A 27,632-nucleotide genomic window follows, 5' to 3' on the forward strand; every position below is an offset into this window, starting at 1 on the left:
AGAGGCCCGTGCTACAACAGCGCCCCCAGCGGGGCGGCACAGGCTACCACAGCTTGCCCACAGTCCCAGCTAGGGGCTTTGTCACCTTTGCCTCAAGGGCTGTGTCTACGGAAGAGGGGTTTTGTGTCAAAAATAGGCTTTTGTCAAAAAAAAAAAGAAACACGGAGTGGCTACATGCAAATGTGCTTTGTCGACAGACTGTTGACAAAACCTGGCACGTCCGCCGATGGAGTTGTCTTTCTGTGTTACGGAGTAATGCCTTTGTTGACAGCTTTCTGTTGACAAAAAAGCCATCTGGACTTTCTGCTGTGCTTACAGTTGGGCACTCTGTTGAGAGAGTGGTCAAGCAGCCTGGCCTCTCTCTGTCAAAAGAGCAAATTGCTCTTTCAATCCACTTTTGTGTGTGGATGTGGTCTGTCGACAGAAGTTTTGCTGGAAAATATCTATCAACAGAAGTGGCTGTCGGAAGAGGCTGCCCTGTTGACGTGGCCAAGGTGTATACCCATCAAACTTAACTTCTGATCACTAATATGATCAACTGTGATGAAAAAGAAAAACAGTGGATCATCATCTCTAAACCTATAAACTTGTTAAAGCAGTAGAATCACCCTTGCTATTCAGTGGGGTGTAGTTAAAACATCAGCCGAAGAGGATGAGTTAGCTTTATTGTATTCAAACATAAGTCTGAATCATCCCTGTTTTACTGCTAATATAGAAGCTTTTTTTTTTTTTAGATTATTCTATTTTCACACAGCCATCGTACCATTAGGTGGGAACATCTATGTCACAGCCTTCGCAATCTTTGAAAAATTTTTCCCTAAAAGAATGTTTAAGGAAAGCGTAAATAGCAACACATATAAAATGTTAGCTTCATATTAGCATCCCAGAGGATCCTGTTCATGAGTTCTCAGAAGGAGTCAGGGTCTGCTTTTCTGAAGTCCAGAATGTATATTTTGCCTCTCTTCCATCATCAGGATCCCATCATCAGGATTCTGAAATCGGACATCTCATGATCTCTGCTTACTAGGTTGCCCCCACATCTACTTCCCCTACTAATTCCTCCCTATTAGTGAGCAGCGGGTCAAACCTAGCATATCTCCTGATTGGTTCCTTTGGGACTTGTACCTGGACATTATCTCCAAGATTCTCCAAAAACTTCCTGGATTGTCTGTGTACTGTTGTGTTGGTCTCCCAGCAGACGTCAGGGTGATTAAAGTCCCCCATGAGAACCAGGGCCTATGATGTGGAAGCTGCACTTAGTTGTAAGAAGAAAGCCTCGTCTGTCTCATCCACATAATCCAATGGTCTATAGCAGACACCAGCCACAACATCATCTCTATCTCTCACATTTCTAAGCTTAACCCGAAGACTCTCGGTAGACTTTTCTCCCTTTATATACTGCCATTCTAAGTAACCATGCTACTCTCTTACATACAGTGCAATTCCTCCAACTTTTCTCCCACCTTCTGTCCTTCCTGAGCAGTTTATACGCTTCTCTTACAGTGCTCCAGTCATGTGAGTCATCCCACCAAGTCTCCATTATTCCAATCAAATCATAGTTCTTTGACTGCACCAGGACTTCTAATTTTTCTTGCTTGTTTCCCAGGCTTCTTGAGTTCATGTAGACACCTTAGATAACTCACTGATTGCCCTACAGTCTCTGTACAAATTAGGGTCCCTCCTCTGTTGCATCTTCATCCTGGTGTTTCTTCTCAGGATCCCACTTCCCCACTTACCTCAGGGCTTAGGTCACTGTCCTTCAACAAACCAAGTTTAAAGCCCTCCTCACCAGCTTGCCTGCAAAAATGCTCTTCCTTCTTCCACATTAGGTGGATCCCATATCTTTCTAGCAATCCTCGTGCCCAGAACAGCACCTCATGGTCAAAGAAACTGAAGACCTCTCTTCAACACCACCTCAGTAACCATGCATTTACTTCCAAATGCGTGACTCCTGTGAGCTGTGGTCGCCTTCCTTCTCCAGGGACGTGGATGATGAGAGGCCATCATGCTCATCGGTCTTCCTGAAGAGGGATTTTGGGGTCGAGTTCCAGTGTATCTATCAACAGCTGGGCCAAAGGGCCTCCTGCTTCTCAGAACTGTTGTTGATGTAGCATTTTCACTGCAGGCAGTTGAATGCCCTCAGAGCTAAACCAAATTCTTCAGTGTTCACAGGGGTGATGAAGTTTGTTTCCTCTCAGCATTTTTATGATCTCTAAAATATGTGTTCCTGGAACCAAAAGGCCTCTTTCACATGCCAGTAGGATTTGTGCAGTGGTGGAATTGCTAGCCAGCTAACCATTGAGGTCCCTGGACCACGGGGGTTCTGGTCTAGACCCATGCACTACACCTATTCCAATTGGCACATATTTCCCTTCTGGGATAGCATAAGGGAGCTGAAACCGACTCAGCTTGATAGAGGGCTGTGGGGATCTTTGTCTCAGCGGGGCATGGACTCTGCCCCCCTGCCCCAGGTGCCTCTCATACACTGGAGCTTCTCTCTTCTTACTTCTTCCTCTCTCTCCCAGCACTTTCAGAGCACCATGTAATCACTAATTCATGGCTGTTGAAGCTGCGAGAGAGAGGGGGAGGAACAGAGACACAGCACGAATCAGGTGATTTATGGTGCTCTGAAAGTGCTGGGAGGGAGAGAGAGGAGTAGGAACTGTGGGGCTCCAGTGCCCCAGTTTGAGAGAGGCATGTGGGGGAGTGAGGCAGACAGGGGTTGTGTGGGCTGTAGGTTGCCATCACTGTACTTCACCATGAGTTAATTATTCTCCTACCAGGGCTGAAATTGAGTCTTTCCAGATTCCTATAGAAAAGTTTGTCCCTCTGGTGTTTTTCCGTTGGCATTCCCAACAATTGAAATGACAGAAAACCTCATGGATAGGGAGCACTCACTTTCCCTCAAATCAGATAAATGTACAGTACATTCAATTTAAACCAGACGCCGAGTGTCTGTAATCCGTTTTCTGCATGCACATTGTACGTGCTGTTGGACAGGTCATGTGGAAAATAAAATTGGTCTGGGTGTTTTCCAGTCCAGGTTCCTTTCACTTGCCTTTGTCCATTCCTTCTTTCCTGAAATCCTGTTCCTTCTCTGATCCCATTTTTTTTCTATCCTCTGTAGGGATGAGAAAGTATTAGTGGACCAAATTTACTCAAAGTCTTAGCATGTCTGCTTCATCCATGAATTAATTATTGTTCTTCTTCGAGTGTCCCCGTGGGTGCTCCACATTAGGTGTCAGGCTCGCCCGGCGCCGCAGATCGGATCTTCCAAGCAGTTTCTGCCGGACCGCGCATGCGCCGGTGTGCGCCACTCCCCCGCGCGCTCCCAGCCACGTGCGCGATCCGGTCCCCGCCAGTTCCTCTTAACCGCCGTCGGCTGCAGACGGAATCCGAACTAGGCTAAGGCCAAGTAGCGTATTCAATGACTTTAACTGTTTTTCTTTAAAGTTTTTCAAGTACTTAGGCTACTGCAAGTTAGCCGGTTGTTATTTTTCAAAAAAAAAAAAAAAACCAAAACAAACTACAAGCGGGACAGCTTCAATCCAGTCCCAGTAACAAGCGCCGGAGGCCAGGAGCATCGGGCAGTCAGCCCTCCTGCTGAGGCAGGCCATCGGACGGGGAAAACAGCACAGGGAAGGTGCTAAGTACCCGCTTAACAACTGAAAGACTCACCAACAATGTCCTCTTCAGGATTTAAAAAAATGTGAGTCCTGCCCAGAGGCGATTAAGGAGAGACAGGGAGATGCGGCTTAAAATGCTGCTTTGGATAAGGCCCTCCAGCCAGACGTGCTGGAGCGACCGCAGCAGGAGGGACCCTCCGGGGCCCATAAAAGGAAAGCTGCCTCCCTCACTCCATCAGCGCAAAAACGGAGGAAAGTCTCCCCAACCCGATCCCTGCCGGCAGCAACAGCGAGCAGGACGGGAGGAGTGAGCAGCCCCCAGCCGCAGCAACAGCTGATCGGCGGCGGCACGGAGAGCCACGTGGAAGCGGCTCAGCCTCCGATAATCAGCCAGCCGCCCCGCACCGCAGGCAGGGCGGCGGCTTAAAACTGCTTTTCATAAGGCCCTCCAGCCAGACGTGCCGGAGCGGCCGCAGCAGGAGGGACCCTCCGGGGCCCATAAAAGGAAAGCTGCCTCCCTCACTCCATCAGCGCAAAAACGGAGGAAAGTCTCCCCAGCCCGATCCCTGCTGGCAACAATAGCGAGCGGGACGGGAGGAGCGAGCAGCCCCCAGCCGCAGCAACAGCTGATCGGCGGCGGCACGGAGAGCCACGTGGAAGCGGCTCAGCCTCCGATAATCAGCCAGCCGCCCCGCACCGCAGGCAGGGCGGCGGCTAAACAAGCGCCGGTACCGGCGGCACCGCAGGCAGCGGCACCGACCCCCGGGGAACCGGCGGTGCAGAGCGCGCAGGCACGCAGCCTGCAGGCACCGGAGGACACCGCACCTGCGGCACCGCCCTCGAGCGTGCCGAGCTCGGTGCGGACGGGGCCGGGATCCCCTGTACGTCAGGGGGCGGAGTTACCTCCTCAAGGGAGGGGGAAGGCTGCACATGAGAGGAGGCATTACAGCCCCTCTCCGGAAAGGGCTGTGGAGTTGCTTTCTCACAGCCCTCCGCTTATGTTGCAGACTCCAACCAGAAGGCAGGGGTCCCCCCTAGCCTACCCGGAGCCCCCTTCTCCGGGGGCGGAGTTACCTCCTCAAGGGAGGGGGAAGGCTGCACACGAGAGGAGGCATTACAGCCCCTCTCCGGACAGGGCTGTGGAGTTGCTTTCTCACAGCCCTCCGCTTATGTTGCAGACTCCAACCAGAAGGCAGGGGTCCCCCCTAGCCTACCCGGAGCCTCCTTCTCCATTTTTTGCAACCAGCCTCACCCTGGCTGGGACCACCTTCACCCTTCCTGGGGTTTGAACCGCTGGACTATTATGCAAAATCGCTCTCTCCAGCCCTCCCCCAGACGCAGAGGGTATGCACCTTCCCAAGAACAGTGCCTATACTGCCATGGTCGCCCCTACCACGCGGGGCATAGACACCATCGGCTATCTACTAGGGAAAGATCCCCACAAACGATCTCGTACCCCCGAGGGCAATTGCGACCGGGGACAGAGACTCAAGCATCTCAGGGGGGACTGGTTATGGAACCCCGAGATTTTCCCTCGCAAACCTCTAGTGAGAGGGTGTACCATCACCAGCAGGAACCGGAAGGGTCCAGAGAGACGTACCCCAGCGGTTCCTCGCTCTCCTCCCCGGATGAGGCTACGGCCCCGGGGGACGTCCATCCTCCGGACGATCTCAAACAGTTCCAAGAGCTGTTTTACGAGGGTGGCCTTCACGCAAGGCATCCAGACAGCTAAGGTGCAAGAGAAACACCATAAGCTCCTCAAAAATCTGAGACCTCCGGCCTCCTCCAAAATAGCAATACCGCTTGATGACGCAATCTTGGAGTCTGCCACTATGATATGGCAGACTCCTGCGACTATTCCGCCTGTCCACAAGAGAGCGGAGAAAAAAACAAACAAACAAAAAAAAAAAAAAAAAAAAAACTTCGTGCCGACAAAGGGCACGGAGTTCCTGTTCAGCCACCCAGAACCAAATTCCTTGGTGGTGGAGTCGTCGCAATGTGGGGGAACAGACAAACATGCCAGAAAGCTAGAGCTGTTGGGCACAAAGGTCTACTCCTCCCCCACTCTACTGTTGCGAATGGCAAATTACGCAGCGCATCTAGCGAACCATAATTTCGATAACCACATTAGGTTAACCTCCCTCATGGACTCGCTTCCAGAGGGCAAGAAACCAGTGCTCAAGGCCATCATGCAAGAAGGCTACGCGGCCTCGAGGACGGGAATTCAGATCGCCCTGGATGTTGCGCACTCAGCAACAGCGTCCCCAGTACCACAAGGGTTACGAGCAAGGGCGACATCAACAGCACCAGCAGTACAGAACTCCCAGGCGTCGTTCCCAACACAGCCGTGCGTCCTCGGGGCAGGGCCAAAGGCCACAAGTTTGACACACAGATCCAGGGCTGCGCCATCACTACCATCGCAAGGTCATCCGAAGCGGTTATTCCACCATCGCCTCCGACCATTCTATAACCAGTGGCAAAGGATCACCACAGACAAATGGGTGCTGGAGATCATAGCCACGGGGTACGCCATCCCCTTCCAGTCGCTCCCACTGCCATGACCTCCACCCAGGCCCCACCTCCAGGAGGCCTTCCACGTAGCGAGGCTCAAGCAGGAGGTAGACCATCTCATGCTCATAGGGGCAGTGGAAAGAGTGCCGGAGCAACTGCAAGGGAGAGGGTTCTACTCGAGGTATTTCCTCACGGGGAAAAAGACAGGAGGCGGGAGGTCCATCTTAGATTTTCGAGGCCTCAACCGGTACCTGCGCAAGCAACGCTTTTGGATGATCACAATCGCCTCCATCCTTACGGCACTAGATGATGGAGATTGGTTCGCAGCCCTCGACTTATAAGACGCGTATTTTCACATAACTATTCATCCGGCTCACCTACGATTCCTCTGGTTTTTCATGGTAGGCAAAGAACATTTTCAATACAAGGTCCTACCGTTTGGCCTCTCCTCGGCCCCCAGAGTCTTCACCAAGCCCTTGGCAGTGGTGTCAGCCTACCTGCACAGACAGGGGGTATTTATATTCCAGTATCCGGATGAGTGCCTACTCAAAGGGGCCTCGAAGGAGGAGGTACTACGCATAATATGCGTCACAGCAGGCACGTTCTCTTCGCTCGGCCTGGTTATCAATCTGACAAAATGAAAGATAGACCCCACGCAGGACATAGAGTTCGTAGGGGCACGCATAAATTCTATTACAGTGAGGGCGTATCTACCAGAGACTCACTTTCGGGCCGTCGGCTCCCTCGTGCAAGTCTTCACCTTCAGCCCTACGGTGCTGGTTCTGACGTGCTTACAGCTGCTGGGCCACATGGCAGCAGCGACGTTCGTAGAACAGAACGCCAGGTTACACATGCGCAGCATGCAGCACTGGCTGGCGAGCGTATACAACCCGGCAGCACACACTGTTCACAGGGTGGCGTCGCCCACAACAGAGGTGCGCGAATCCCTGCAATGGTGGGTAAACCCCGAGAACCTGCTAACAGGGGTACCCTTCCACCAACCACACATTGGTTTTTCTTACTACAGATGCCTCCCTCATAGGGTGGGGAGCGCACATGGGCGAAGAGGTGATGCAAGGGCTGTGGTCCTCCACAGAGCAGTCACTGCACACAAATATACTGGAGCTCCGAGCAGTGTTCAACGCCTGCAGACACTTTCGAGACCATATAAAAGGCAAAGTAGTCGGGATCAGTATAGACAATACCTCCACCATGTTTTATATAAATCGGCAAGCAGGAGCTCGGTCCTGTGCCTTATGTGCAGAAGCAGTCCGGTCGTGAAACTGCTGCATCGCCAACAATATAACCTTGAAAGCCTCGTACTTCCCAGGCGCTCACAATGTGAAGGCAGACCAGCTGAGCAGGTGTTTCGCACTCACGCACGAGTGGCAGATCCGTCCCGAACTGCTGCAACCAATTTTTCATGCATGGGGTTTTTCCCCAGATAGACCTGTTTGCTACTCAGCACAACAAGAAGTGCCCACGATTCTGCTCCAGGGCAGGACTGGGACGGGGGTCCCTGAGGGACGCCTTCGCGATCTCATGGAGGGGCCCCCTGCTTTACGCTTTCCCTCCCACAGCGCTCATCCACAAAGTGTTGCAGAAAGCCAGGAGGGAAGGAGCCTGAATGATCCCGATAGTCCCAACGTGGGATCGACAGCAATGGTTCCCCCTACTCCTGCGCATGTCGGACCGGCCACCGATGCCTCTTCCGGTGGCGCCGGATCTGCTCACGCAAGCCCAGGGGTCCATAGTGCATCCGTACCCCCAAGGCCTGCGACTACAAACGTGGTTAATCCATGGCTCAGCTCCCTAGAGAGCACATGTACGGAGGAAGTGCAGCAAGTCCTAGAAAGTAGCAGGAGGACTTCCACCAGGAAGACCTACAAGCAGAAATGGACTCGCTTTACGGCATGGTGTTCTACCAAACAGCTAGCCCCCCTTTTTGGTGCCTATGGCTGTGATATTAGAGTATTTACTGGACCTCAAGAGAGGAGGACTCTCGCTATCCTCGTTTAAGGTCCACCTTGCCGCCTTTTTGGCATTCAGACACGGAGAGACAGGGCACATGGTGTTCGCCCATCCCATGGTTACCAGGTTCCTTAAAGGGCTGGTAAACGTATACCCCCCTCGGAAACCGCTTCCACTTTCGTGGAACTTGGACCTGGTGCTTAATGCGAAAAGGGGACCACCGTTCGAGCCTTTGGCCACGGTTTCCCTCTGCCTCCTTATGATAAAGACGATCTTTCTTCTCGCAATCACGTCAGCTCGCAGGGTGAGCGAGCTTGCGGCAGTTATGGTAACGCCACCCTGCGCTGTTTTTTCCAAGGAGGCGGTAACCATATGGCTGCATCCAGCCTTTGTTCCTAAAGTTTCTTTCTGAGTTTCATACTAACGAACCTATTGTTTACCCTCGTTTTATCCAAAGCCTCATAACTCTAACAAAGAGGCGCACCTACACCTCCTGGACGTGAGGAGGCGCTAGCTTTCTATATAGACAGGACCAAGTCCTTCCAGAGAACGGATAGACTCCTAGTCTCTATCGCTCCCAAATCAAAAGGAGAATGTCTCTCTTTGCAGAGGATCTCGAAGCACATCGTATCTTGCATAAAAATGTGCTACAAACTCAAAAAGACTCCTTTCCTGGCCATGCCCAGGGCTCATTCCACTAGGGCGGTGGCAGCATCAACAGCCCTTTTTCAAGGGCGTTGTGCTAAAAGACATTTGCAGAGTGGCGACCTGGTCATCCTGTGACACCTTCGCCAAACATTACGCCCTTCACAGGGTATTCCAAGAGGATACCCGTCTCTTGACAGCGGTCCTCTCGGGGACAAGCTGCACATAATCCGATTACCCACCTCCTATCTTGGGTTACTGCTGGGTAGTCACCTAATGTGGAGCACCCACGGGGACACTCGAAGAAGAAAGAAAGGTTACTCACCGTAGTAACGGTGGTTCTTCGAGATGTGTCCCCGTGGGTGCTCCACTACCCGCCCATCCTCCCCGCTCCGGATCTCTGTTTAGTGTTTTGCAGGAGCATCCGAGGCGGTTGGTAAAGGAACTGGCGGGGACCGGATCGCGCACGTGGCCGGGAGCGCGCGGGGGAGTGGCGCGCACCGGCGCATGCGCGGTCCGGCAGAAACTGCTTGGAAGATCCGATCTGCGGCGCCGGGCGAGCCCGACACCTAATGTGGAGCACCCACGGGGACACATCTCGAAGAACCACTGTTACTACGGTGAGTAACCTTTCTTTCTAGAGAATTACAAGTCAGGGCTCTTCCACCTGCAACTACTCTTTACTTCCTTTATTCTCAATTCCTCCAATGTCCACCTTTGCCAGCTGCTTCTATCAGTGAGTCTTTCGTGCATTTTTGAATAGTGTATCAACTTTAGCAGAACTGTGAAACTCAAAAATGTGGCTCAATTAGCACATCAGCTACCTCCACAAGGGCCGTTTGCTAGTTCTCTCCCTCAGTGAATTTACATTCATTAGAGACATGTATTGCCATCAGTCACACAAAATGTGATCTAATTAATTTGTTTGAAGCAGTTTCTGTGTATAAACAATCTACCCTGAAATTGTCTTTCAGTTGCCAGATACTGTTAGGCACTCGGGTGAACTTCAGAAAGTAGCATTTGTTGTGTTTAGTATGTATAGCAAATAAACAACTTTTTTGCATGCCCTTCCAAAGGCAGGAGCATAGGGAGAGTCCCCAGTGTGAACCCTGGGAGAAGGCAGTTTGGAAAATAAAGGAAAGAGTAGAATTCTGTAATAGTCCTAGATTTTGCAGCCTCTTTACAAAGGAATTTAAAGGCTGTTGTCCTGTCTTCTACTCATTGCAAGATGTATTGCGGTGCCACCTCTAGTCTGTCAAAAGTCCACCAAAGTCGTGAATAGTACCAGAGAGGTAGCCATGTTAGGCTATATTCTAACAAAACAAATCAGCAGTCATGTCACACTTTAAAGACTAGTAAAATGGTTTATTAGGTGATGAGCTTTCGTGGGGCAGACCCACTTCTTCAGATCTGCCATTTCCAGTACAGCACTGATGGTTTTGTAACACAGAGATCCAAAAAAAAATGAAATAAAAACTGACAGTTTTTATGTCAATTTTTTTTGGATCTCTGTGTTATAAAACCATCAGTGCTGTACTGGAAGTGACAGATCTCCAGATCTGAAGAAGTGGGTCTGTCCTATGAAAGCTCATCACCTAATAAATTATTTTGTTAGTCTTTCAAGTGCTACATGACTGCTTGTTTGTTTTGTCAAAATCATGAAGTTATTAATAAGAACTATAGTGTAGGGTTTTTAGTTATTTGCCTTTTTGCTTTCTTACAATTCACGGTTTACTCCTGCTTTTCTCTGCAACCATGAGGGCCAGAAACTTGCCTGTTTATATGAGAACATCAGTTTTCTTTTAATAATTTTATACCAACAGCTAGAGCACTAAGTAAAGTGCCAGGTGTCATAAGACTTGCAACAAAATTATGAGAGCTGGCAACATTGGCTGTACCTTTTTGCCTGCATTTCAAAGATCTAAGCTAAAGACTGCAAAGAAACAAAACAAAAAAATTGATTGAACACTCAAAAATAGCGACTGGATTTGAAACTGTAACAGAACAAAGGACTGACATGGCATTGATGATAGGACTCAATATCACATCTGCAGAAGGATGGGAAATGAAACGTGGAAACTGATTTTAATGTGTTTCTTTAAAATCCTTGTGCCGTGCCTATATGTTAACTTGATCAGTGTGGTGTAAAATGGTTTGAGATTGAACATAGAGATAGAACATTTCCTTATTTGGAATTAATATTAAAATTGAGTAATATTAATAATCTGAATTAATATTTCTTAATTTGACCTATTTTGGGGACAAGGAGATCTTAATTTAAAGCCAGCTCCGTAACTTATTCTAACTAATGATAGTCTAACAACAAACACATCATCATTCTGTATCCTTTTGTAACGTACTACATTATGCTTATAGAATGTACTAGTCCTTCAGGGAACAGAACAATGTGTTTGCTCAGCACAAGTCTCTGCTATACAGGGCAAGTGTATCAGGGCCCTGATTCAGGAATGTATTCAGACATGTGTTTACCTTTAAGTATTTGAGCAGTCTACTTGTTTAATTGGGACTACTGTACTCACATTCTTTGTGACATGTTTAACTGTTTTGCTAAACTGGATCTTTAAAGTGTTAAGCTAATAATAATAAGTTGTACTTTTACTGCTTCCTGATTTACATGTACATTTACATCTATCACGGTTCTCTAAGGCTGTGGTTCCACTACATTCCCCTTTCAGAGGAGGAATGCAAATGAGGGGAGATTGAAAATGCAAATGAAGTGCTGATTTACAAATCTTGTGCCTCATTTGCATAACCTCACTTGATCTCATTTCAGGACGAGACTTTTCCAAAAGCAGAAACAGCCATGTGGACAGGCTTCCTTCAGGGAAAAAAATTCATTTTTGAAAGAACCCTTCTTCCTGAAACAAAATAGGAAAAGTTCCTTCAAAAATGTTTTTTTTCCCCCAAAAGGAAACCTGTCTACACGGCTGGTTTTGCTTTTGGAAGAGTCTCTTCCTGAAACAAGATTGCTTGTGAATATGCAAATGAGGCACAAGATTTGTAAATTAGCACTTCATTTGCTGCATTTTCAATCTCCCTCATTTACATTCCTCCTCCAAATGGGGAATGTAGTATAACCATAGCCTAAGTGATTCTATTAATACATTGTATATTTAAATTCTGAGAGGGATAAATAAGCAATAGATTGTATTTTGTAGGGCCACTTTTAGTAGTCAGAAGATTAGGGTTTGGTTGAGGGAGTTTATCTAAGTAGATAATTATCTAAGTAGGTATTTCCTTTTTGGTTTAAATGATTCTACACCCAGAGGCACTGGACAGATAATTAACAGCTAGCCGAGGATGAGTAGGGAGGGTAATGGGCTTGTTAAAAGAGTAAAGTGTCATTCGCTGAGTAAGGATGGCAGAATCAGACCCTCAGTAAATAGATCTATATGGGAAAAAAGTCAGTTTATAATTGATGAAAATAATATTCTACAGTTATGTACCAAAAACAAAAATAGCTACTATAAATGTTGGTTTGTTAGCTGTAGCAATCCTAATGGAGATATCAAAAACAATCCAAGAAAGAGTATACATAATAATACAGACATATTTTTAAGACTGTGTGTTGTTTTTTTTTAAAGAACAATACTTTTGCAGAGAAGTAAAAAGACCTTTAGTTTCTAAACATTTACTAAATATGTACCATGGCCTTCCTGAGAAAATCTTGAAATAAATATATTGAACTTAAGAATCTGTATTGGCAAAGTCAGATTGGAACTGAGAATGTAACTACATACAGTTGGTACATATTGTAACAAGGTGGCACTCACCTTCGGGGCGAACTTCCATCTGATCAAGTGCATGTGTCTGCGCTGCCTCAGTTCAAAGCATCTTCAGCAACTCAACCCTCTGGCCGAGTCACACTCTGTATGCATCTGTCTGCTTCTGCGGCCCACTGAGGTAAAGGAGGGCATCCCATCCACTATTCCTGGTTGCCCATCCCTTGTCTGTGCTCTCTCACCAGCTGTGCACTCGGAGCTCTCCATGGTGCTGCCACTCACTCAGGCAGTCGCATAGGTCCTGTCTCCTTGAGATCTCCTGTGACACTCAGCTGATTCTGGTTCTTCAGCTCCTCTTGTAGGGCCTTCCTGCTCCCACCCTCCCCCATCCCAAAGTGTATTTAGAATTTCTTAGGAAGGCCAAGAGAAATTAATTCATTTTGTCTAAAAGAAATACATCTAACCTTTACTTGTGCCCCTTTACTAAATACAGAAAATAGAACAAATTGAGCAGGACTGGATGCTGTATCTCAGACGTTTCGCCTAAGACCTATCATTTACCAGTCTAGGATTTTGTTTTTATAAAAATCTTATTTCAAAGTGGTACTCAAACTGTCTGTTAGAGGAAAGTACCTCCAGGATATTATTATGGGATATGCATGTGGTAAGAAAAGAGCCAATGACCTAAACCCAGATGCCTGGTGTAAGGCCTGAGGCCTGGTCTAAAGTAGTAGTCAGAGCTATAATGATATGAAGCAAAGCCAAGCTGTGAGCAAGAGGCAGAACCTGCTCACAGAATTTGTCAAGAACAGGGCTGATATTGCAGAAATGCATATTTCTAAGAAATGCTAGGCAGAGACCACTTATGCAGTCCAATGCTAAGTGGCATCAGAATATCCCGATATCAAGGAAGGTACAAAAACATTCCCTCAGGGTAACAGGGACACCCTGACCCATCCTAAACAATGAGGTCAGAATGTAAAAGAGATGTTTTGATTGAACCAAAATGCAAGAGGCAATGAGTGATAGCTAGCCACATCGGAGCAGGGGAGTAACTGTGTTGGAGAGGTAATGTGTAACTTGTTTGTTTCAGGGTACAGAGGCATATTTCTTAGGGTGTGTCTTTGTCTAGCTTAGGGAAGAACAGAAAGTCCTGCTATTAGGTGAGCTAGGCTATTGTTACAGGCATACATGTATTAGTGGCCTGGTAGAGTCTGCAGGATATTAGTGCCATGCTTCATTGACAATAAACCTGACCTGGTGCCTCCATACCTTGTTGGCTTTTATGGTCACTGCACAGTTCACTTGAGCTCTGCTTTGCCATCTCTCTGCTCAGTGCTGAGGCAACGCACAAAAAGATCATAGAAAGCGCTTTCCCTCTGCCCTCCAAACAGCCAAACATTTAAACATACTAGTGACCCACAACCACTGATCTGGTAAGCAAATGAACTCTATAACTTGATAGATTGCAAACATGAACTTCAATAGGTAAAGCAATGGCGGATACTAAATCTTTGAAAAAGTTTTTTAAAAATTGCATAAGTGGCCATAGCAGTACGGTGGCTTAGATGTGCCACAGGACTGGCCAGACAAGTAATGGATTAAAAAACAAGGAAATAGAAAAGGTAACCCAGACTTTGATCACTGGAAAGCCCAACCTCATTTAGCAGGGCAGCAGTTAGTCCAGACACATGATGTGCTCAAAAAGATAAAGCAGGAGAATAAAAATTTTGCAGGGTCTAAGAGGAGTGTTCAATTAATATTATACCCTACATTAAAAAAAATAACCCTAACTACCACTTTGCCCATGATAAATCCTGGACCAAGTTTTGTGGAAGCAGGTTTCTTTGCACTGCTAGATACACTGTACTTTTTAAAGATGTAGCTTTTGATTTTTAACTTGAATTTCAGGTTCTCAGAATGTGTGTCTGGGATGATTCTATGCTTATTTGTTTTTTTCCCCTGTGCTTTCTCTTTTCAGCACCCAAAGACAATGAAGAACGTGTGTTCAGAGAGCGGATGCGTCCCAGAAAGCGGCAGGGTGCTGTGCGACGCCGAGTTCATCAAGTCAATGGACACAAGTTTATGGCTACCTACCTTAGACAACCAACGTATTGTTCGCACTGCCGGGACTTTATATGGTATAACCAACATTTGGCTTTGTTTGTTGCTGCTGTTGCAAATGCCATGCTGGTTTGGAATTAACTGTTGAGGTTCCCTGTTAACTTGCGGCTGTTCTAAAGGAGTAGAGCATGTCACAGGTCAGAGGAACTCTACCTTTCTAACCTCTCCATGATCCAGAAATGACTCCTAGCTCGTTAGCTGTCACTTGTCCCTGGGGACTAGAGACCAACGTGTCTCTCTCCCTCCAGACCAAGGGTTTTCCAGGCTTTACAGCTTCCTGCCTACAATGTCATTTTCAGCAAGCCAGACTGCTTGGCCAGGATTTGCCCTTTGCATACTCTGTCAAAGATATAAGTGGTGTAACTGCCTGCAGTTATGTTACCACACAGCTCTGTCTAAACAAAGACATCTGTTCTTAAGGTGAAAACGTTTCAGATAAAATATATTAAAAAAAATAATAATCTACACCAGTGCTAAAAAGCTTACCAGAGGTCACCTATCTCCAGCCTGAAGTTCTGGCAGGTGTCAGTCCTTCCACTCCTTCACTTTGACAGAAGGTTTTCACTATTTGCTGGATCAGAAATGAGGCCCTGAATCAGTTTAAACTGAGGCTAATTGTTCCAAAGTCCTTTCCTTGTCTGTTGGTCTGTGGGGAATCCAGTTTGAACCAGTATGCGTGAGCCAATCCAGATATTGGCACATCCCCCAAAGTGTTACAAGCTGAGAGAATTTGCTTAATAGCACCTCCTCCCCCAGCGCAATGTTTTTAGTTCCTGGAGGGTTGTGTTCACTCTCTCCCATAGAATCACATACAGTCCCTGACCCACAATGACACAAACATAACCTAATTGGATTGTCCAGAGACTACAGGAAATTGTCATATCTGTCACAGAGTGGTGCAGCAATTGAGTTCTTTTTCTCTTTAATATTCATTTGTCATCAGTTCTTGCAAACAGTAGAAACCTGTCAAAAACTTCTGTTATTAATGATAAAAAATTGGGGTTTCTCTAGAGGACAAAGCTCAATCCTGTCCAGCCTAACATCTAAAATGGATCTGAGTCCTGTAACTCACAACTCTGCTGGCTAACTTAAAAACTCATTTCACATCTGCAAGTATCACTGCGGAGCTAGACTTCGCAAGAGCGAAGGGAGCTTAGAGCTTATGACTTATTTAAAAATTTAAACAAAGAAATTTTTTCACTTAACAATCACCATTTAAAGCAGTATGAGCTAGATTCTGACTTCACTTGCTTGAACAACGATCCAGAGTGACTTCAGTAAAGTCAATGGAATCACCATGACACTGAAGTTTGCTCTGTGCCTTCCCAACTCCTCCCACTGCTGGTGGTCATCCTGAATCTTTTCTTTATGGAAGGGAAATACTCATGGTCAAGTTTTTTCTCAAGTTTTCAAAAGCTTCAGTTTTGATGAGGAAAACCCCTAGAAAACACAGATATTTTGGATGCGAGCTCAGGAACTAAAATGTCAGCTGGCAAGCAGAAATCATCCAGAATGAGCGATTCTAGAAAGAGGGACAGTTAGCTTCTCCAAGAGCAAAACCCTACGTTCATGTAAGTCATTGGGAACTTTGTGGCTGAATTCTGTTGTTCCAGAATTTCATCCAGGATATCTTATCAGAATATCAAATGTCTTTACTCTCCTTCATTTCTGAGCTACTTCTCCCAGCAATGAATATAGCAAAAAACCCTTGAGGGAAAAAAAACCTACTGGCTTTGACCAGCTTTATCTGAGCATATTCTTAGCATCTTTTAGTAGATGAGCAAGGATTTTTCCAACTCCATTAAACTGAAGAAGTTGGCCAAAATTTTCAAACCTGGGTTTAATATTGTTTTAATATGAGTGCCCAAAGTTAGGCTCCTAAATGCAAATTTAGACACCTAAATCAGAGAGGTTTTGTTTTGAAAGACATTGAGCAATGCAGCTCTCATTGACTTGAGTGACATGAGGAGCTCAGCACCTCTGAATATCAGGCCACTTCTATGTAGGTGCCTGAAAGTACACTTATGAGCCTTATAAATGTTGGCTAGTATGCCTGAAGTTAAGCTCCTAAATTCATAGTTACGCAAAAGTGGCCCTATTTTTAGAAGCATCCATACATCTCAGTGAAGTTGTACAGCACGTTTGACGATCAGGCCAGTTTATTTAGGCTACTTTAAGGGACCCATATTTGTAAATATTCTTTCAGTCTGAAATGCATGCTTGAATTAACAAAGATCATAACATACCACTGAGTCAAGAGCACCACTTCCCAAACTATTTATTTTTCTGAACTCCAGATATGCACAGGGGTGTACTGTTTTACAAGGAAAAGGCATGTGGACAGTTAACTTCACTGACTTCTGTAGAGCTGTGCCAGATTTACTCTAGTGTAGCAAGAAGCAGAATTTGGTTCAAAATCCCCATTCTAAAGATTCTATAATGTAAAGGCCAGATCCTGAAGCCTTTCCCATATTCATAATCACAGTGAAGTCATATATATTCAAGCTGTGTGGGCTCATGTAAGAAAGGACAGCAGGACTGGTCATGAGGCTAGAGAAGATTTACCATGGTTCACGGAGAAATGAACAGGCAAAAGGTGTCCAAAGAGTCTTCTGCGTTCTGACATCCTGAGGTTTCTTGTTTTCACATCATGGGTTTAGCGTTAAATATGTCTAGTTACGACAAAAATATTTAACTTCATAAGGCATGCTGAAAACTACAGATGATGGAATGGCTGATGGCATACCTGCTTGCACTATACTTGACTTGTATACTATTTGTACTTGTAAAAAATAGTTGCAGGGTAAATAAAACATTGTAAAAGTGGAACAAGAAAGACATGTAATTAGACCAAATAATAAAGGAGGCATAGATGTGCCAACAGCAGTACTTATGGAAAGAGAAATTCCAGTTAAACAACATTTCAGAAACTGTAGAGACATACCAGCAAAAACAAGTTTCAGTTTAATAGGACGCCATCTGTTTAGTAGACAGAGAACTGTCCATGAGAAAGTAGGAATGCACAAAGTATGTGATCCAGATGGTGCATATTAAGAGGATGGGATTAAAACTAGGCTGATGGTAAAGTATGCGGGCTGTGGTTACAGGAAAATGTTGGATTGAATCACAAACCTGGCCAATGGAAGAAAACAGCGTAGTGTGATTTTTTTTTAATCTATGTATTTTACGTTTTCTAAAATACTTTATATATGTTCTCATCTACAGGGGTGTAATAGGAAAACAGGGATACCAATGTCAAGGTAAGAAAGAATCTACAAAGAGAAACTAGAATAGATACTAATATATTATTGCTGTTATGTATAAATAAGCAAAGTTATATGCTGTTCATCAGGCACAAATGCGGAGCACAAGACAGTGAATCAGAATATGTATTTTTTATAACAGGGTCAGTCACTGACTTGTGCCGGAGAGCAAGTCACTTATTAGATTTTTAAGTGTGCATTAAGTACACGTGATTCAGCTGAAGCAGGCAGTAGCATTGTATACTTCCCATCTCTGAAAGTCAGACCTTTCAGGCTAGCATGCTGAAATGAGTGGATGTTGCAGTCCTGGTAAAGCTCCCCCTGCTGGATGCTGACCAGGTTGCAGTGTTTGGGGTTTTCACACTGAATCTATGTGCTTTTAAGCTGCCCTGAGTCAGGACTGGCTCCACCTACTATCTCTTTCTTTGGCATACTTCCTTGGTACTGACCAAATGGAATCTCATGGCCCAGGTGTTGTAGGTTGCCAGGACCAGTGTTTGAGCACACGCTTTCCCAGAACTCCAACCTTGTTTTGCCATTTACTTCTCTATGGACACGTGATGCTTGAAATATATAAAAACAGGCTTTGCAAGGTTTCTAACATGATACTTTACTTTAGATAGCTCAAGAAATATGTAGTTTTAGACTAAGCACCTGTACACATTTTCCTGCCTGTGTTTTCTCACCACTCTTGAGCATTCCTTGAGCTTAGGTCCGAAACCTTTAAGGAGTCCTAGGATCCTTCCTCTTACACTGCCCTCCTATATGCGGCTTCTCTGGAACGTGGAGTTTTTCTCTCTGTCTCTAAAATGGTTGGTGAGAGACCCTTTCTTTTATGACCACAGGTCCACTGTGCCATGTGATCACCTGCTCAGCCTTATGTGCTAATTCATTTCTTAATTACCTTCTCTTTAGAATTCAGATGAAAAACTGGTTTGCCCTAGGCCAAGGTTTGGGATCCTGTGGCTCCAGAGTCACATGTGGCTCTTTGTCTGCCCCCATGTGGACTGCTCAGAGCCCACTAGTGCAGCAGGGCTCAGGAAGGTTGCCTGCACGTTGCTGCTCCACGATGCTCCTGGAAATGGCCATCTGCTGACACATCTATGCATGCCTCTGGTGGGGGTGTGGAGGAGGAGACACTTCCTCATACTTCCCCTCTTCTCTCCCAAGGGGAACACAGACATCTGTTGACAACTAGCTGCTTCCGGGAACAGCACAAGGCCACAGCATTCAGATAGCCTGCCTGAGCCCTGCTGCCCCAATGGACAAGATCCACCTGTTGAAGCACCTCCCAGTCAGAGCATGCCCTTCACACCCCCTCCTGCCCCAGATTTCCTCTCTGACCCTGAATTCTCTCCAGCACTGAACTCCCTCTCATAGCCCACACCCCTCACCCTCTCCTGCACCCAAATATGCTGTGCCAGCCCAGAACCCCATCCTACCCTAAACCAGTTTTAAACCTAATGTAACATAAAGATCATCAGTAATTAAATAAGACAGGGCATGAGTATGAGTGACCAAAAAAAAAGACGCTCAAACTGTATTATTTAAAGCTAGCCAAAGGGGAAACAAAACTAAACAGAGACAGTTTATCCCATCACCCATTCTGATTACTTAAATGAGAATTTATTTGTCATCTGCTGCATACCTGCTATATTTACCTATGTGAACAAGTAGCTCTGCGTGTGGTGCAGTTCTCAAAATATTTTGATCACAGACAAACACAACAAAACAAAGCTCTTCTTGGAAAGTTTGCTGACCTAGGCAGTAACCATCTCTTTCTGCAAAGGTGCACCATTGGAATGGTTGATCATCAAGCTTTAACAACCTTCTGTTGCTTGCTCTGAGCCAGGTGCATGAATTTCTCCTGTCAACTCTTGTGAGTTTTAGCTCAGCATGGAGGCAAAAGACATCAGGAAAAAAAAAAAAGGACCAATCTCTCCACATTCAAAATGGAGATTGCAGATTGACAGAGATACACATGGAGAGCCCCCAGGAGCCAGTGAAATTCAAAAGCTGTAGATGGACTGGTTTCCCATATTGTCACAGTAGGCAGGTCTGGAAATGTTGGCTTCTTTGTTTCTCTCTCTCTCTCTCTCTCTTTTTTTTTTTTTAATCTTGAACAAATGGAAGCTCTGATCCTTGCTGTTAAGCATTTTGTGAACCTTGGATGAGAGCAGCTAATGGCAAAACACTGTAATTAATTGGCCTAGATAATTATAGAGGTCACCAGTAGTGAATGTTACTGTTAAAATGGAGTGTTTCCATTTTTATCTCTAATTTCCTATGCTCATAACTATTCAAAAGAGTCACGTTGGGAGATAAAATTTTTCCTCCTTTAGTCTCTGCCAAAAATTATTATTTTTGGAAAGTTTGAGCAAGATGCATTGTTATTTGTCAATTGTAAGGGTTGAAAAATAGTTCTTTTCATAACAAAAACATTGACACTTTTTCACATAAGAAAATAAGAATTGCTCTAATGGGCTATGTAATGGGTTGGGTCATAGAGATCCTGTTGAGACTGTCACCTGATGAGCTGATCACACCTCTGAGCTTAACTACCTGCCCTGTGGAGTGCTCCACTGCCCTGTCTTGCTGAATCAGAAAGCTCTTGTCTCACCCAGCAAAGCGCAGATTTGGGGTAAGAGCCCCCCGGCAGAATAACCCAGACACTGAGAACAGTTCTTAATGCAACCCCCCAGTGCACAGCCCCAATGTGATCAGAACCCAGACAAATCTGTCTTACTCCATGTAAAAATTTAAACAGAGAAGGCTCATGAAGCTTGCTCCCTTTATCAGTGAATGAGAAGATATCCGTTCCTGCAACTAATCCTAATAACAATTATTTAAAATGGGTTTGATAAGAAAAAAATAAAGTATTAAGTATAAAAAGTAGGATTTAAGTCCAGTGAGGCAAATACTAGCCAATGGGCTGGATCCACTCTGCTAGGGTTAGTTCCTGGCTTGCCCCTACCCCAATATTTACCTGTACCTCTGCATGAGCAATTGCAGTTCCCATTGACTGCAGCTCACCATTGTGGTTTATAAGAGTGACAGGAAGTGGTGTCCCAGTTCATGCCACTTCCAGCCACTTCCCTTGGCCACAAAAAGTGATCCATGGCCAATAAGAGCTATGATGGTCCGATACCTGTGGAGGCACAAGTAAATAGAGCAGTAATGGCCTGCCTGGGCCTCACCCTGGTGGGCCTCTGCTTTTTATTGCCAACCCTCGATTTAAGGGCTGCAGATGATGATAGATCAAAGTAAGTTACTAAGCTAAAAAAAAAAACCCAAAATATTCCAGCTAAGCCTAATACATTAAGATAGATAAATTATTACAGATCATAATTTATCATGCTAGCTCTTATTTCAGGAAATGTTCTCTTCAGGCCAGACCTGATTTTTTTTCTTGATATTGGTCTAGCAGCTTCTGCCCCTCATGTCAGAGTTCTTTTTTTCTCTTGGGTCTTTTCTTTTCGTGGAAACAGTCTGTGAAGTCAGCTGAAGACAATCATTGTTTGCCTCCTCTTCCTTAAATGGAATTTTCCCAGCATGGGAAGTCTTTGTTCCATTCTCCCCATCCTGTGCAAAAATAGAAATTCAGTGCAGATTCCAGCACTAGGTGACACGGACACCTGTTTTTGTAGGACCAACCACAATCCAGACTTCCAGGAGAAACAAGTCTGCCCTGTCTTGCTGAACCAGAAGCTTAATAGCCAGAAGCACCACGCCATTAAGTTCCTTACATACCAGCCCGTGGTTTTCACTAGAGGACCTAGGTTAATAAACAGGTTTACACTTCATGTTTCTAACTTCACATGTAAGAATCATACTTGCGCACAAATAGAATATGCACATTCACGAGATTACAAACTCTTGAATGATAGGTTACGTGCCCCATTTTGCATCAAGCATATTTGAGTTAAACATGCACAAAACAAATTTCTATAAAAAAATGACATGGAGGCATAGCCTCACAGAATATACCAGTCGTCCATCTTGTTCAGTGTCTTGCTTTTAGAAGTAGCCAAGGTCGAAGTAACCGCTCTTTCTTTCATGGAGGGCAATTTTTCCTTATCTCGAGCAGAATAGATTGGTAATCTTGTAATTGTTATCACTTCTGCTTCATCTACAGAGATTTATATACTGTGTTTCTTTTTTTTTCCAACTGTAACTGACGCCAAATATTGACAAAATATTTTTCTTTCTAAAACAGAGGGAAATCTTTGTTTTTATTAGTAATAATAAATAAATAATTTCAGTTCTCTCTTTTTTCTGATTTTAAAGTGAATTCCAAGTGCATTTGTGTCTTTACCGTCACGTTTTGTACAGTACTGATACCATTGACTGTGCTAAACAAAGAATCAGTATTTTTGTAAGCTGCTCTTCTGTGGCAGAAATAAGCTATGGCTGAGAGTTTTAAAAATGATTTATGGTTTTGGTCGAGTCCCTTAAAGGGGCCTGATCTTCAGAAAGTGAATGCACGTGAAAGTGAGGACCTTTTAAGCTATTTAAAATTGTCCATCCAAAGTTATAAGTCACTATGGCCCAGGCCCTCAAATATATTTAAGACCTTAACCTGTTAGATGGAACTGATGGAATCCTAGATACCTTTGAGGATTTGAAAGAAGCAAGACTGCTGAGGTAATATCTTTTATTGGACTAACTGCTGTAGGTGAATGAGACAAACTTTCAGCTAGACAGAAGTTCTCTTCTGGTCAGTCCGGATCTGGAGGAGAACTCAATATAGCTCAAAAGCTCTTCACCAACAAAAGTGGGTCCAATAGAAGATATTATCTCACTTCCCTTATATCTCTCAGATGCTGGGACCAACATGAGTACAACATTTATCTCAATAACAATTTGAGGATGCTGGCTTTTTTAGCCTATGGCTTACGTATTGCACAGGCTTTTGACTTCAGGCTTTACTTTAAAAACTGGCTTTATGAAAATTCATTCTTTCATCTTTTTTCCCCAAACAGTTTGCACTTGTGTAGTCCACAAGAGATGCCATGAACTTATAATAACTAAGTGTGCTGGTTTAAAGAAACAGGAAACTCACGATGAGGTAAATATTTATAAAATAAATGCTTTTATCTAGTCATGTTACTGCTGTCTCCTCCATTTCATCAACAATAAGTTACAGAGTTTCTTTGCACCCTTGTAGTTTCCATGTAGCATAACATTTACTCTTGAATGATGTAGCCCCATAACAGCTCCATTTACTTGGGAATTACTGTAAAGCAGTCTGCTTATGGCTAGCAAGTATTAGACCAAATCGAGTTCTCTTTTGACATCATCTAAGCTCATTTGTTTCCACCCTGGTTCCATTGAAGTTAATGGAAGCTTTGCCTTTGAATGCTGTGGGAGCAGGTTAAGACCGTTTTTCTCTCAATTGCTGTGGAAGTGGGTGATTTATTAGCTATCAGGTATATCAGGACTCTGCTTTTGTAACATGTTAACATAAAAGAGTGCCCAGAAGTGACACATCATTTACAGAGGGCTTGCTCTAACTGCATGCAGGACTTCCAAGTGTGGAATAAAAGCAAAAAGTGTAATATTGTGCATTGAATCAGACTTGTATTTGTAAAATAAGACAAAGGAGTCTATACCATTTACTTTGTAGTTAATAGATTTTTGAATGGTTACTTCACAGTTGTGGAGAAATGCTGTGCATTATTTTAAAAGGGATTGTCTGTCTGTCTGTCTGTCTGCAGGACTGCTGCCAGCAATTCCGGGCCCCAGGGCAGAACAGTCAGGGGGCCCCCCCCATATGCTTAAGCCATGTCCATATGGACACACTGCCTGATATTTGGGAGGTGCTGTACTAGTGTTACCTGGTGCCCACCGAACTGTCGGCTGCACTGCTGGGCGCACTCTTCCAGCACAGCCATGCTTTTCATATGCCCGCCTCATAGGGTTGCCAGCTGTCTAATTGCACAGACCTAAAGACACTTGCCTCACCATCTGCTCCTTCTCTTCCCTCCCCTGAGGCCATGTCCCTGTCCTGTCCCTTCTCCAATGCCCTCTGCCTCTGTTGCTCATCCTTCCCCATGCTCACTCACTTTCACCAGGCTGGGTCAGCATGTAGGGGTACAGGCTCTGGGAGGGGGTCATGTGTGTGGCATTTACCTCAGGCAGCTCTGCAAATAGATCAGTATATCCCTCTAGCAGTGACTCCCAGGCAACGGGTCCAGGGTTTCTCCATGCACTGCTGCCTGCAGACCATAGATGCTAGAATTAAGGGTATGAGGTCGGGAGGTTGGGGAAGGAGGGACTGCAGCACCTCATGTTTTGAAGTGGTTAGATACAGGGTTTCCACGTGGGGGCAACAGGTCTCAGCACTTCCACTGTACAAATTGTTCCAGCACCTCTACTGCAGGCACTGCACCTGCAGCTTCCATTGGCTACAGTTCCTGGCCAATGGGAGCTGCGGAGCTGGTGGTTGGGCAGAGGAAGACCCCTCCTCAGGGACTGCAGAGGCATGTCAGCTGCTTTCAGGAGCAGCGTGGAGGGAGGTTGGGCGGGAAGCCTTCTTTAGTTGTGCTGTACTGTCAGTGGCAGCAGATGGAGCATTCAGGCCCTTTAAGTTGCCCAGGCCTCTGGGCATTTGACCCCACCATCAGCAGGTCTGTCTTTGTGTGTGTGTGTGTGTGTGTGTGTGTGTGTATAAATATAGTACCAGATGTTTGGTAATATTTGGTACCAGAATGATGTCTGTTGGTAATGTAATAATCTGTTTTATCAGTCGTGGAGAGGATTATATTATCATTTATATGTGCCAACAGTAGTCATCACTGCTTTAAATATTAAACACCAAACTTCCACCTCAGAGGATGTACATTTTTAGAGAAGACAAAAAGCTCATTCCAAATATGGACCCTGATCTGCAGCTGTGGGCAACAAATACGCAGTATGGTTTTGTCTGCACTGACACACTGATGTGTGTTTACAGTGAGATAACTAACACAATAGTCATCTTGCTGTATAATCCTCAGAGGTGCAAATGACCTTGTAGTGTCAATGGGAGGTAGTTAGGTGAGGTCAGCACTGTAACCCCCCGTGCATGGTTGATTTCGCATAGTTTACGTCATAGTGAAACTTCGGTGCCTAGTCTCCATTCTGTTTTTACAGAAGGACAGTTAATGTGCAGTGGTTACTCTATGATAAGACAAACCAGTTTTTGTCAGTGAAGACATAACAGTTTTAAGCCATCATTATGCTTCTGCAGATACAGGCCAGCACAGCCAGATTTGCCTCCATCTTTCCACATAACCTGAATCAGTATAAAAGTTGATGTAAAATATACAGTATGGCAATGGCTGATTTTGATTTTACTCACACTTAGGGATAGAGGAAATGCTTTCTTTCTCCCCCACCCCCACACCTTTTTTTTTTTTTAACTTATACAGTAAATGGATGTCACTGAAATAGTAACTGCTGACATTTCCCAGTGCCATTTTTGCAGTGATGTTTCACATTAGAACAACACTTTGACCTCTGCAGTGAATATTCTGTCCCCAAAGCTGCAGAGTGGACATGCTTTCACTCCAGAACATCAGCTCTCTCCTACGATTTTGACACAACCCTGCTGCACCAGTGTTTTGGCTAACAATTTTTGAGCAGTATCCACTAGGAGATGTGATTCCTGAGCAGATTTACATTCCTGGGCTCCATACTAGTGGAAGTTTAGATGCACTGCTAACATGATGTTCTTGTTTAAAGAGGTGCTGTGCTAGACTCCTGGAGAGAAGCCAGCGGTAGTAGGAAAGAAGACAAAACAGAAATAAATCATCTATGTAGTGGGCACCCTTGACTGGTCATTAATGATCTTCAATCAGTAACTAATGGTACCATGGATGGCCTGTGCACGGTGCCTTGTTTTCAATTCTTATCAATCCAAAGACAACTGGAACATGAAAAAGGAGTAGATTTCCACTAGCACCTCCCCTTCCTGTTCCCAAAACAAACGAGAGTGACTTTCTTACCTTGCATGCTGAGAAATCTCTGCTGGTAGCTATGCAGTTGTTATTGCCAGGGATGCTTGGAAGCGCAACGTCACATCTGTGATCTTTTGAACACCAAGAACAGAAAAGGAGGGGAAACACTGGCCGCGTCTACACGTGCAAGCTACTTTGAAGTAGCAGCGCCAGCTTCGAAATAGCGCCTGTCTCGGCTACACGTGTTGGGCGCTAGTTCGAAGTTGAAATCGACGTTAGGCGGCGAGACGTCGAAGTCACTAACCCCATGAGGGGATGGGAATAGCGCCCTACTTCGAAGTTGAATGTCGAAGTAGGGCACATGTAGACGATCCACGTCCCGCAACATCGAAATAGCGGGGTCCACCATGACGGCCATCAGCTGAGGGGTTGAGAGACGCTCTCTCTCCAGCCCCTGCGGGGCTCTATGGTCACCGTGTGCAGCAGCCCTTAGCCCAGGGCTTCTGGCTGCTGCTGCTGCAGCTGGGGATCCATGCTGCATGCACAGGGTCTGCAACCAGTTGTCAGCTGTATGGATCTTGTGTTGTTTAGTGCAACTGTGTCTGGGAGGGGCCCTTTAAGGGAGCGGCTTGCTGCTGAGTCTGCCCTGTGACCCTGTCTACAGCTGTTCCTGGCACCCTTACTTCGATGTGTGCTACTTTGGCGTGTAGACGTTCCTTCTCAGCGCCTGTTTCGATGTGGTGCTGCCCAACATCCAAGTTGAACATCGACGTTGCCAGCCCTGGAGGACGTGTAGACGTTATTCATCGAAATAGACTATTTCGATGTCGCTACATCGAAATAAGCTATTTCAATGTAGTGTGCACGTGTAGACGTAGCCACTGTGTGGGGAAAATAAACCCATTTAAAAGGATAATTACACTGACATGTATCTCCTTCTGCTAGTTTAACCTCTTGTATTTTTCAAAATCTATCAAGGCCCTAATTCACCTAGACTGTAAAAGTAAATAATTCGCAGATATGTTGTGCTTTGCTATTTTTCAGCAAGTGGGCTCCCAGCGCTTCAGTGTCAACATGCCTCACAAGTTCAGCATTCATAATTACAAAGTGCCCACCTTCTGTGACCACTGTGGTTCATTGCTCTGGGGTCTTTTGAGACAAGGTTTACAATGCAAAGGTAAGCAGAACCACCACCACTTTAGAGACTTCCTGTGTTTCTCAGCCAGTATATTAGCTTGGGAATCGCTTGCCTGTCATAACAATAGAATACAGTACATTTGCTGGCCATTCTGTTTTCCAGCAAGTATAGTGAAAAGTAAAAAAGCAGATGGCAGTGTAGGATAATTGGAATTGCCATCATGAAGCAGAATCTTCCTCAGAGAAAGGTACAAGAAACCTTGCAGTAGATAGCTATATATAAAGCCCTGTGCTGATACAAAATTGGTATCTGCATCTGCAGAAATGATCAATGGATATCTGCATCCACATGTGCAGATGTGGATACTTGCACATATAAAGTGGATATCTATAAATTTGCATCTACAGCTGTACCTGCAAAATGATCCATGTGTTACACTTATAGGAAGCACACATAGGAAGTATCTTTTTCAGGAGAAAAAAGGCAATAACCCATGTTTATTGCAAATACAGCATGTGCATTCATTCTCTCACAAATACACATGTGACCTGCAGATGGTGGTGTAGTTACTATTCTTATTGGTGCTCATGCTGGCCTAGTTGTCAAGTAGGCTGGGCATGAGGAAGGAGCCGGGTTTTGTCGGCTGTGGTCTGATGCTCTGAATTTGTTTT

At 45.2% G+C, this 27,632-nt stretch overlaps 1 protein-coding gene across 1 annotated transcript in view; it reads left to right on the forward strand.

Annotated features, from left to right (window-relative positions):
• PRKCE (protein kinase C epsilon) overlaps window positions 1-27,632 on the forward strand; it is a 431,830-nt gene that overhangs the window by 244,260 nt on the left and 159,938 nt on the right. Inside the window, exons 3-6 of the mRNA XM_074989640.1 lie at window positions 14,478-14,637; window positions 17,846-17,880; window positions 22,866-22,951; window positions 26,868-27,000. Coding sequence (XP_074845741.1) covers window positions 14,478-14,637; window positions 17,846-17,880; window positions 22,866-22,951; window positions 26,868-27,000 — 414 coding nt within the window. The remainder of the gene's footprint in view (window positions 1-14,477; window positions 14,638-17,845; window positions 17,881-22,865; window positions 22,952-26,867; window positions 27,001-27,632) is intronic.

The sequence above is a fragment of the Carettochelys insculpta genome, chromosome 3 (assembly GCF_033958435.1).
Source record: "Carettochelys insculpta isolate YL-2023 chromosome 3, ASM3395843v1, whole genome shotgun sequence".
In the NCBI taxonomy this organism is placed as follows: domain Eukaryota; kingdom Metazoa; phylum Chordata; order Testudines; family Carettochelyidae; genus Carettochelys; species Carettochelys insculpta.